Source organism: Calliphora vicina, chromosome 4 (genome assembly GCF_958450345.1).
Source record: "Calliphora vicina chromosome 4, idCalVici1.1, whole genome shotgun sequence".
Classification (NCBI taxonomy): Eukaryota; Metazoa; Arthropoda; class Insecta; order Diptera; family Calliphoridae; genus Calliphora; species Calliphora vicina.
This window is the reverse complement of record NC_088783.1, coordinates 49,094,599-49,107,750: the sequence shown is the minus strand read 5'-3', so window position 1 is coordinate 49,107,750 and position 13,152 is coordinate 49,094,599. Positions and strand designations below refer to the sequence as shown.

The window sequence follows — 13,152 nt, the reverse complement described above, 5'->3', positions numbered from 1 at the left end:
TTTTTATTTATTTAGTATAAATGTATGTTTGAGCTTGGTTTTTTTTATGAAAAAGTTTTTTGTTATTTTTGTTTTTTTGGCAATTATATGGCAAAGACTTTAAGTGTTATTTGCATAGTTTTTTTTATATATATTTTATTTGTTTGTCTTGTTATTTGTTCTAGTAAATATTTCTATTTACAAAGTAAACACCATCATTGTAAAGTTTTTGAAATATTTATTTATATTTTTGTGTTAGAAGTTCGTGTCATTTCTTTCTATATTTTTTGTGTTGTTGTTTGGTTTGTAGTCCTTTTATGTAAATGAAGTTGTTTCCTGTAAAGAAAATTGAGCCATTATTATTGTGTGCTGCTAAATACTCTTAAGTTATGGTGAGATTTTATTTGCAGTAACCCTACAGTTTAAGAGGAGATAATGTGAATTGATTCATAAGATTCACAAAAACTTTAAAGTCAGCAAGTAGATACATACACAGAGAAAACTGTTTCGTAGGAGCAACCGAAGTTGTTGCCAAAAGAACTGCTCATCGTTTGACGCCAGGAACGAATCCAAAGTGGAGCGTATCTCAGAGAGCGCGTTCTGCATCGATCGAAGTAGTCGGACGAAACATGTTATGGACTATAAAGTGCTTGAGGCAAAATTTCTCAACCACTTCATTCTAAATACTTTTTAACAGATATTGCAACATGTTTTTATGATGGAATATTACGGTTCCATTTCTGGCCGCATATTCTAATCATTTTTGGGCCAATGCTAGTTTCAAACGAATCAGTTGCATTTGATATAGGTTCCCTGTGATGCTCTTGTTAGACTTCAGCAGCTTATAATATCTAGGACCCTTTTGCTCCCACCTAATACAGATAATTAGCTAAACGTCACTGATATTTGGCTTTGGCGTCGATGCGGCTGTTTGGCCGAGCTTCACATACTATCTCTTACGCTTCGGGTTTGTAACGACACGTTTTTCCGCTGGTTGCTGGGGTGGTCTCAGCGGAGTCCAGGGTCGTATTGTTGTCTTGATTGAAGAGAAGTTCTCCTATGTCGTCTCAGTAAAGCGAATAAAAGACGCAGTTCTCTTAAACGTTATAATACGTATCACTTTATTTTAATTTTACAAATAACACAAAAACTTAATCTAGAGAGTAACGCCAACTGTCTGGGTGGAGCCACGGGAAGCAAGGTAGCAACTAGTCAGTCGTGCTGAGATAAAATCTGCTGACAACGACGCTGTTGGGCTAAAGTAACAAGCGACTATTGGGACTTGCCTACACCACGTCGCTAACGTCGTAGGTGTCGGACAAGAGTGTCACAAGGTAGAGGTATAACCTCTGGATGTACCACTGGTTTCCCACTAGTGCCTCTTAGAATAGCCAATTAGTTGTACCCTGGTGAGCTAGATCAATAAGCTACTATTGGGACTTGCCTACACCACGTCGCTAACGTCGTAAGTGTCGGACAAGAGTGTTACAAAGTAGAGGTATAACCTCTGGATGTACCACTGGTTTCCCACTAGTTGCCTTTTAAAGCTAACCAATTAGTTAGTACTACTCGTCGCTAACGTCGAGTGGTTCTTACCGCTTGGCCTCCTGCTGGCAGACTGACTTCAATTTCACAGTGTGCCTTCTTTTATACCCGTGTCGGACAACTAAGTGACTACAACCATCGTTGGTAACGATCGTACTATGGTACTTTTATTACATTCTGCATGGTTGTATTTTGGGGTAGTGATATTAAATTGACTCTATTATTTACCAACAGATGGCGTACTCATATAAATGAAACCGTTAAATTTAAATACATAAAACAAATAAAATAATCAGATTAAAACTAAACATAAAATAAAATATATATAAAATAATAAAATTAATATTTAATGGTGGCAAAAACGAGTCTACGACTTTTGTCGTCACAGGTTTTTGTAATGGATTTTTCATCGCAAGTAATGATGCGGTGCAAAACGGATATTCTATTATAGCGTTCAAGCATCATTTCGATCATGAAAAGTCATGGTTTCTCGGCATCAAGGTTTATCGGCTTCAATTCGTATGGTACCCAATGTCCCTGCTTTTGGATGAATCCATTTTTCGATCACCTTTAATATAGAGTTTCCAAAAGTCGTCTTTATTTACACAGACACATTTTTCAGTCATTTCAAGTATTCCTCAAGTATTTGCAAATAAACGAACGCCCATTAGAATAAATTAAATGAAGAATAAACAAAATAATTGTTTTCTGTTTTCTTATTTTTTTGCTATTAAGATGTTTACACAACGATTCACTTTTTTCATTTCCAGAATTAGAAATTTTTCATAAAATAATTAGTTGCATAATTTAGATCACTTTTTCCTTGCCTTAAAATTTTTTCCGAAAATAATGGCAAGTGAATTAAAACAAGAAAGAAAAAGCATTTAAATATTATAAATTAAACAATAATAATAGCCACTTAAATTGATTTAAAACTTTATTTTGTAATAATTACATTTTATTAAACATTTTTTAATAATTTTTTTATTAGTCCAAAACACCATCTAAAGTTTCCTTTATTAAATTTAAAATTTTAATTTAATTCTTGTTTCTTTTTTTTTGTATTCAAAACATTTCTATTGATTTCTCCAGGGAGCAACTGCATCCTGTGTCCATTTTGCCAAACCGCTGTACAAAACTATAATAAAATGTGCTTGAAATGTGCTGGTGCAAGACAAAATGACAGCTTGTAGTTAATTTAGCAAAATAATTTAAATAACTAAATGTACCACAACACTGACATTGAGCACTCTCTCTTATGCTGCCTGTTGTCTGTTTCTTTGGCTTGAATAAATAAAAGCCAGTCACTTGGAACAATTAGAAAAGTGTTGATTTTTTAATTGCGGTAAATTGCAGTGGTGTGAGAAGCAGTAAATGAAATTGACATTAACACTGGTCAACGGAATAGAAATATACAGGGGGAGCGATTTAAAGAAATGTTTAGAAGATGTATAAGGATTGAGTGCAATGAAAATATTAAGAAAGTTCTATCCCTTACTAAATGTTTTCATGGTGGATCTCCATGACTTCTACTTTAGTAGCCAGAATAAAGAAGCATGCTTAAAATTTGGTATTTAAAATATTGCCCCATTAATCTTACAAATTTGCATTCTTTTATATTATATTTTTCAACAATTTTCTATCCTTGATTTGTATGAGTTCATAAGTTAAAGGTAATCATCGACAATTACTTTAATATAAATTTCAAATACTCACTATAATGATCAATATATCTATCTATGCACAATGTCCACATCGCTCTTGGATTTATTTCTTATAAGTAATTTTTAACCTATCAGGTTCAATGTCCATTTCTTTCATACCACTCGTTGTTTTTTGCATCATTTAATTTCGACCAAATTTATAGTGGTGCCGGAAATAGTTTCTACAAATAATATCGTGATTATTCTCCAATAGATAGTTTAACTGAGTATGATTTATCATTGTATAATATGTTGAATGTTTTCTATGGTGGCTGTTTCTAGAATTAAGATAGTGGCGTATATGGATTCGAGAGAGGTGATATCGCACACCCAGTTCAAAAGTGACACAACTCAAAATTTATTTTTCGGCTTTATATGCTTAAACTATGCACAATACACTTGTTTATCTTTAAAAAATAATATCAGTGTATTTTGTTGTTGTTAACTGTTGCAAAAAAAAAAAAACAGTTACATATGTCTTTCATAATATTTCAATTGGTATATAGTTTTTTGAAAGCAATGAGTATTCAGAAATTGGCAGAAATATGATTGAACTGGTCTACGATGTAATATATTCAGTACCGTTTATGTTCAAGGTTATGATTTGAGATAGTTTTGAAAATATTCTTTCAAGCTTACATTTTGCTACCAATGCTGAACAGCTAAGCTGTTGACTCATTATACCATTCATCCTTCAAAATACGACCACTAATAAATAACTTCAACTCAGCATTTGGAAAACCTTTGACCCAAGACAAATAATTATCAGTCTTTAGACGAGCATATGGTAAGATTTAAGGGCCGCAGTATATGAAAGACAAACTCATAAGCTGGGGAGTCGTTACGAGTTTTAATTGGTTATTTATATAAAACTGATATATACACAGGCAAAAAGGCACAGAGAGAGGTTAACATTGACGAATCCGTTGTTCAAGATATGACAGCAGACCTAGAAAATGTTATATTTCGATAACATTTCCAATAATCCAGTATTATTATATAAACTTATGATCAATCGATGATCAGATTTTATGTTCGTCTGTTTTTTTATGGATGTAGCTGGACATTATCACACAATATAGAATGCAGGAGTCAGGACAAAGAACTGAATTGATAGTCGTACAAACACAATTCGCATGTAAAAAATCAATGTGCTTTACTGGAACATAAATTCTTTTGAATTTTATCACAACTAAGTTCGATTTTGATTTAGATTTTTTTAACCATTATGAACACAGGATCCATAGAGAAACAAAAATATTACTCAAAATAATCACACATACGAGTGTTGTTTTTGTTTTCACATAGTTTTTTCTACTAATACATTCTCACCACTTAGGTTTCTGACAACTGAGTTAGGTCATTGACAGGAGAGTTTCCGCTCTATGTCTATTCTCTATGACAGGATCTCATAATTTTAAATGAACATTTTGTGTTTTTTTAATATTTTTTACTGAATTTTTTGTATTTTCATTGTTTTTCAATTATAAAATATTAAATAAAATAAAAAAAATTAAAAGAAAAATCTCCTTTATTTTTACCTTTAACGACGAATGGGACACATATGTCCCATCATATTTTCAGTTTCACCGGGAAAAGAATAGAATCGATTCAAAATGCGTTGGTCAATAAATTTACATAAGGCATTGGTACATATAATACTAAATGTTTATCCAACAGTATCAACTAGAGCTCGAGATATAAGAAAACTAAAATTTTCCAAAAAAAATAGAAATTTCTGATTCTGAAATCACATAACCTTAGTGTTAAGACGAATAGCAAATAATACATTTGTTTTTTTTTTATCGCACAACACTGCTTATATCAAAATCCAATGGAAATTGTGGCTGTAATGACGAAAAAAGCAAATGGGATATACGTCAAAGGGTTAAGTAGAGCATTTATATATAAAAATATATCTTGCGTTTTGGTTTCCTTGGACTTATCAAAAGCGTTGACTAAGTCGCAATAAGATCATATTATAAATATTAGGAAACTTAACTTAGAGTTCAGATTTACTAGACTGTCTTGTTGATTCATGTATTCCTATTTAAAATGGATCTTGATAGAATTCGTTTTGTGTACCTATATATAAATTATGAATAGCTACCACTTAGATAATATATTAATTACACGATAAACTTTTTAACATTTATTTACACCAATATTTAGCCGAGTGTCATTTACATCAATTCGGAGCAAAGATCCATTTGTCGTGTGAACGAACATCAGTCAAACCATGTGGTATTCAATTCAAAGTGCCCCGTTAGACTAGACGATAGTGTGCTTGACTATCAATCTGGGGGTTGCGGGTTCGATTCCCGCCAGAGACTCTGGGTGTATCTGCAGACAAGCAAAACGCTTCGCAGTTTGTGTTTGTTTTTAAAAAAAAAAAAAAAAAAAAAGGTACGACTAATATTTGGATATGCATCAGTTGAACATAATACTTTTGCCAAACGATTTCTGACAGGTTAGGTGATGTAAGAATGGTACACAGTCCTACATAGATAGATCTATTATGATAAGGTAGTATCCCGTACACATGTTATAGTATCCCACAGCCAACCTTTGTGCAAGCCATCAACTAAGACTGAGTCCAGTTATCAGAGACACAAGTATTCTAACATTTCCATAAATCTGTTGGATCATTTCTATTGAAAATATATTGTTTTTATTTGGACTTCATTAATCATTTAGGAAATTCTTCTCGCAGAAGACAATAAATTAGTAATACCAATAAAAAAATATTTGGATGACTTGAACTGTGACTGAACAGTATTTTTGTGCTATCTCCGAATCTCTATCCAAAGCATCACTAGCAAAAAACTTTGTAATAACTAATAACTTAAGAATTCTCATGTCTATTAAGATGCTGTTTCACAAGCGTTGTTAGATGTATATAAAAGAACCAGGTGTAAGCCTTACAATATTGAAGTGAAATTTAATTAGTATTTTAAATTTTCAAAATTTCGTTATCCCTTTAACGATATAAAAAAAAACAATAATTTCGGTATACAAATTAATTTCTTTTTAGAGATCTTACTTACTCCTCATTTTAAGTGTTTTAGTTTCTAGAATTCAACGACATATAGTGAACGCCGCACAGTGGCGCCATTTGAGGTTTTTCGTTGCAAACATCATAACTTTTGAACCGAATGAGATAATTAAAAAATTTAAATGGCCTTACTTATGGGTTAGCAAAGTTGAAATTTGTGGAGAAATCAATTTTATGGGAAGTAAAATAAAATATTTTTTTAATATTTTTTATTTTTTTATGTTTCTTCTTATGATTTAAAATTATTCCAGATAAGAAAAAAAAATGTTTGCTTGGTTTTTCACGGCCATATATCATTTTTGAAGCCATGTCAAAAATGGGGCAAGAACGGGCAGCTGGAAATTTGCATTAGCTAAAGGAGTAATCAAAGAACTTATTTTTAAAATATGGCAAATATAGAAATTGATAGTTTTTTTTATTTTCCTTCAAAGTTGAGAAATATTGAAAAAATGGATAGTTGATAAATATCGATTTACCTGGACAAATACAAAGCAAACAGTAAAATTTTTGTTTATTCTTTTCTTAATAAATATATCTATCAAAAGAATCAAAAATAATCTGAAAACGGACCAAATTACCTGAAAATTGTCTGTTTTTTTGAAAACTGAAAATCAATCAACTTTTAAGGGCTATATCTTCTGAACCAAAAATCTGATTGTAATAAGAGTAGCATTTTCGAAATCGTTGGACAATTTACTATAAAAAAGGTTTATTCAATATTTTTTAGGGGCACATGAAATTTTGATTTTCACTTGTTTTACGGGCGTCACTATGCGCCATTGACTGAGATGGTCTGCCCAATATCATTGTTAAAGAGATATAGACCGATAACTCCGCAATTCCGAAATCCACAGCAAACAGTGACGCTCTTGGATCTCATGTGGATAATGTCCCAAATTCGACAATTTTCTTTGTTGACTAAATTCTTGTAAAATATCTGTCATCCAAAAGTAATTTTTCCAAGTTGTTAACGAAAGATGTCTACCGTTGATAATCAAATATCGATACCATAGAAATATCACTATAAAAAAAAACTTCTCCTCTATTGGTAATCAACTTATATAGTTAGACATTATATAGTCCAAGAATTCCTCTACTTTTACAATTATCTGGTCACCCCACACAGTCATAAAACAAAAGAAAAACTTATTAAGAAAAACCCAACAGAAATGATAAAATAACGAGAGAAAAACTCATAAAAGCGTAGCACGTAAAACTATTAAAAAATTTTAATAATGCTTGTCCCGAGGGGTTGATATTAACAACAAAAAAAAACTGTATGTATATAAAAATTACACGGAAATATAAACATTAAACTAATCACTCAAGGTCATTAGAAATTTACATAAAACTAACTAAACTTTTGTTTTCATTTTATGTTCTTTCTTCTTTTTATTTTACAGATTATGCAAAATTTTAAAGCAGTCAACCATAAGGATGAAAAGACTACAGAAATGATGAAGAACTTATGTAACAAAATTTACATAAATTAACTAGTTTAGCTACTATACTATACCTAAAAATGAATTTATAGAATACACAAACAACAAATTAATCTTAATTCTAAGAAAATAATTGCCAATATTTAAATTCAAAATGAATTTACAAGAAATCTATAGTACCGCTATAACGGAAACTGTAGCTGCTGTCATGGATCCTTCGATGGCAGTCAGTTATAATAGCATAAAGAATAATAATACAATTTATTCCTATGATACATCGGCACCTTCGGGTTGGTCAGGTGATGGCGGAGGAGGAGGTGGTGGAAGTAATAGTGCTGCTGCTAATAGTGTAAGTGCTAGCGGCAGTTTTGAAACTGGTGGCGATGTGTTTATCAATTCAGGCAGCAATTATCTTAACATAGGCGATAGCAACATTAACAATACAAGACATGGTCCAATGAATTTCAGCGATATGTATTTTGGAGAAGAAAGATGTCAGAATTTTGATTTTGAAACGAATCATTCATATTGGAATGTAACTTGTGATTCACCCGTAGAATACATTGTACCTTTGTATGGCTATAGCATGCCATTCCTGCTGATAACGACAGTTCTATCGAATTCATTGATTGTCCTGATATTGAGTAAAAAGAAAATGTCAACGCCTACGAATTTTGTGCTAATGGGTGAGTAAAATTTAAATAATTATAAGAAAAATTAGCAGTAATTGGAGATAATAAAATTCTAATATTATTTATGATAAAATGAATTAGATAGTTTTCAACTTACATATAAATTAAACCAATTGTTATCTTGCTTATGGTAAAACCATATTTCTTACATAAATATTATGTATATAGTATTTTCCATAAAACTTAAGTCTTCCATCATATGACTGCATCGAACTTTATGGTCCACCAATACATCTCTATTAACATAAATTTTACTGCAGCTTAAAATCTAAAGGGAATTGGTACGAGTATTTCAAATTTATTACAACTGCCAACAATGCAAATAACCAAAACCATAAATTAGATTAATGCCCTCATGACACTTACAAAAAGAGTTTTTTCTATACATAGTACTCATAATACATATAAGGGGTATTTTGTATAAAGAAATTATCTTAAAAATTCTTAGATTAAAAAAGCCATAAAATTAACTCCAATCTAAACCAAAGTCAGGGATCGAATATGAAATTTGTGTTCGCCATCAAAAAACTATTGAAATAAGTAGTACCTTTTTCAAATTTCAATTATTTTAATATTAGCTTTCTGTTGCAAATCTATATATATACTAGGGTATTTATTCGAGTAATGATCATTCGATTAATTGAATAATTTAAAGATAAAGGGAATCCCTCGATCACTGCACATGAGTGGTCTGATAGCTGCTTCTATAAATATGTAAATATTACAATTCGAAAAACAAGTTTTTCAAAATGTTTAATTTATATGCACTGTCTGACTTCAAATTAGCCACGTTCACTGATAATGATATTAAACTTTGGACAGATTTGTGTAATTCCCTAAGACCACTTGATTAAGCAAAGATTCGCAACGTAGAAAGAGCTAGGGTATAATATAATTTATTATAAATGATTTAGAAAAAGTGAATAATACATTTACTGAAATATTAACGATATAAAAAAGTTCTTCAGGATCATGTCTAACTAGTAGGGTATTCAAATAATCGTGTTTCTGGTTTAATCTGTTAACCGAGAAAATAATTAATCGGTGGTTTAGATTTATTCGGTTAATAATCGGTTAATTTAAAATTATTCGATTAACCGAATAATGTCTATTTTAATTTTAAATTGAAAATACAACCACGAATTTTGTGCACAAAAACAAAACATAACAATTCAACAAAAAAATAATAGCAAATATGGTATTTGAGATCCTTTTTGTATGCACATTTGAGTTTTTTTTAGGATTTTAGTGAGATCTTCTGAAATAATGTTTTAAAAAAAGAATATAATTTAATTTTTTTATTTTAAGCGAGTCTTGTCTTTAGGTTTAATAAAACTTGACCTGGAAAAAACTCTCTCGCAGATTGTAGATGTTGGTTTTTTTTTAGTTTTATCTAAGCATATCAAAGATTAAGCATAGATTGATTAAAATTTAAAAGTTTCTGTTTGTTAGAGATTGAGTTGAATAATAGATTCGGTTTTGAAAAAAGGCTTTAATTCGGACTTTGTTTTCATGATCTTAAAAAAATAAATATAAATAAATTCGCTTATGTTTTCTCACTTTTGAGGCTATTTATATTCGATTTCGTTTGTGACCAGGTCACTTCATTTATTTTTCGGGTATCATAATTTTTCTGAAGGTTTTTGCATAAATAAAAATAATGGCGTCCTTTAATTTTTGATGCAGAATCCATTGGTGAAATCAGATTTGCAATATATTCAACCGTTTTTGATCTACAGAAAAAAATGCTCAAAATTCGCGTCTTTAGGTGCTTTGAAGCACAACAAGGAGTGAAAATTTTCGAAAAAAAGGACGCCATTATTTTTATTTATGCAAAAACCTTCAGAAAAATTATGATACCTGCAAATCAAATTTTTGAAATTAACTCTAATGTATATATAAATGAATGCATGTCTGTTTATAGGTTTTGTTCCTCATTTTGTTCATGTATTTGAAACTTTAAGTGGGCGTGGCACTTCACATGCAAAGTAGATGGTTATTAAGGAATATCTGGTGAACTATCATTGTGAAAGTCGCAAAACTTTACGGGATTTCGGTACTATTCTATGTAGCTTGGCCGAAAATTTGCATTTTTAGATAAATGGACGTGGCACCGCTCTTACACAATAAATATATATTTTTGAATATCTGCAGAACTATAACTGTGACAGTCTTCAAACTTTATATGAATCAATTTGTGATCATTGCAGGGAGTTTAGCATCCCACACAAAGTAAATAGTTATTCCAAAATATCTTTAGAAATATAATTGCGGAAGTTTTCAAATTTTTAACGAATTAATTATACATAGTTGCACCTACCATAAAAAATAAAACTCCTCAAATGAGTTTTATTTTATGACGGAAAAAATAAAACTCCTCAAATGAGTTTTTTTCTGACGGGAAATACAAGTAAACTTACGATGTTTTTGGCTGTAATTAATAAAAAAATTAAAAACTTTGATTCTTCTTGTGGATTATTTTTATTTGGTCTTTTAATTTTTTCTATGTCAAGTCGAGAATATGATGTCATGAAAATGGCCGCCGCCACAGTTGATTGTCATTTGAGCCCTTCTTATGGCATTTTCCATCACTTTGGCCAAAACTTCCGGCGATAGGTCCTCACATTCTTTACGGATATTGTCTTTAAGAGCTGCAAGAGTCTGAGGCTTGTTGACATAAACCCGCGACTTCGAAAAGCCCCACAAAAAGAAATCTGGAGCGGTCAAATCAGGCGATCTTGCTGGCCAATGCAAATCGCCAAAACGGGAGATTAGGCGCCCGGGAAATGCATCCTTCAGCATATCGGTTGTGGCACGTGCAGTGTGTGCCGTTGCACCATTCTGTTGGAACCACATGTTTTCCAATCCCAATTCATCAAGTTGCGGCAAAAAGAACTCGTTGATCATTGCTCTGTAGCGCTCACCATTCACAGTAACCGTTTGGCCCACGACGTCTTCGAAGAAAAAAGGTCCGATGACTCCTCCAGCGAAAACAGTGACTTTGAACGGGTGTAATGGCTCTTCGTGGGTTACACGCTGATTTTCAGTGCCCCAGAAGCTTAAATTTTGCTTATTTACGTATCCGCTAAGATGGAAATGGGCCTAATCAGACATGATTATTTTTGATTCAAGTTGTGCCAAAGTCACCGACCGATTATTGGTCAAATAAATAGTCAGCAATATTCCGCGTTCTGGAGCAGTGTAGCGTAGCATTGTTTATTAACGTGTATTTCGCATGTGATTACTACACAAATGTCAAAACAGAACTGACATTAGGAGCCAATAGCAAAATTTATAGCATTTTCTGATAGGAGGATTGCTTCTGCGCCACCTTGTATAAAACCTCTCAAATAATATTTGCAGTTGTGATCTTTGTTTTAATATAACCATAGATTCTGAAAGAGCATGCCAATACGAATCTACCGATTATTTACGGTCCCTGGTAAATAGTTTTATTTTAATATATAAAGTAAATTAAATAACGAAATAATTTTATTTATCAAACTAAGCAGAATAACATGAAATTCTACATAAAACTGTACGGAGTTTAGCTGAAAATAGGCGAAATTGGATTAGTGGGCGTTGCACCTCACATACAAAGTAAATTGATCTTTCGAATATTTGGAAACTATACTATAACTAATTATAAAAATTTTTTTATTATTTTACGGCTGAAAATGGGCTGGTTACTATTAGTGGACATACATAGAACCTCACACAGAAAATAAATAGGTAGTATAATAGTGAACTGTATCAGAGACATCAGTAAAACTTTGAAGGATTTGTTTCGTTACCATGGCATGTAGGTGGCTGAAAATGTGCCAGATTGGATAAACTTTTTTTTCGAATATTTGGAGAACAAAAATTGTGAAAGTCTTTAAGCTTAGTACATTACCGATTTTTCCGATTTTCAATACCAACAATTTTTGATCAATAAAGAATATCTGATTTTCATTCCCGTAAGTGCCTCCTTGAGGACTCTATTGTGCCTTCAACAGACGAATAGATGGACGGACATTACTTGAACGTATTAGAACTTTATAAGGACCCAGGATATTTATTCAAAGTGTTAGAAACAGAATGACAGAAACCATATAGCCCCATGTTTTTGCTGGTGGGTATAAAACAGCCCCAAATCTAAGCTGAAGCAAAAAAATTTTAAAATTATTTTTTATTTATTGGATTTAGAAAATATTCGCTTGATTTTGTTGTATATATGTATAAGTAAAAATCCCCTTGTATAATTGAAATGTAAACTTGGCTTTTTTTCTACTCTGTGGTTAGTAAATAGATAAACTTTTATGATCAATAACACTGTACATGGCTTTTGTCAATTCTATTTAATGAGCAAACATTTTGAAAACAAAATCTACTGGAAGTTGTTTGCTGTGAAATTGTTTTCATTTAGTTTTGAAAAAGGCACTGTGGGTTTATGGTTATCGATGATACACTAAGAGAAAATATTGTTTTATTTAGGAACTTTTTCTTATAACACAGTTGGTCAATTCACAAGGTCTCTTATCATGTCATGTTGGTATAATGTCCTAATATTTTACGACTCGGCTTAACCGACTCTTATGCATTCACATACAGAGTAGTATTATTTTAGGAAATTTTTTGCTTGAAAGGCAATAATAGCATTTTCAAACCATTGTGGATTATTAGGATATTATGACGATATGACATGATAAGAGACCTTGTGAATTGAAAAAATATGTTCCTCAGATAATGCATTC

At 31.5% G+C, this 13,152-nt stretch overlaps 1 protein-coding gene across 1 annotated transcript in view; it reads left to right on the top strand.

Moving 5' to 3' along the window:
- Positions 1–7,731: 7,731 nt before the first annotated feature.
- SPR (Sex peptide receptor) overlaps positions 7,732–13,152 on the top strand; it is a 48,805-nt gene continuing 43,384 nt past the window's right edge. The window contains exon 1 of the mRNA XM_065507948.1: positions 7,732–8,410. Coding sequence (XP_065364020.1) covers positions 7,879–8,410 — 532 coding nt within the window. The 5' untranslated portion in view covers positions 7,732–7,878. The remainder of the gene's footprint in view (positions 8,411–13,152) is intronic.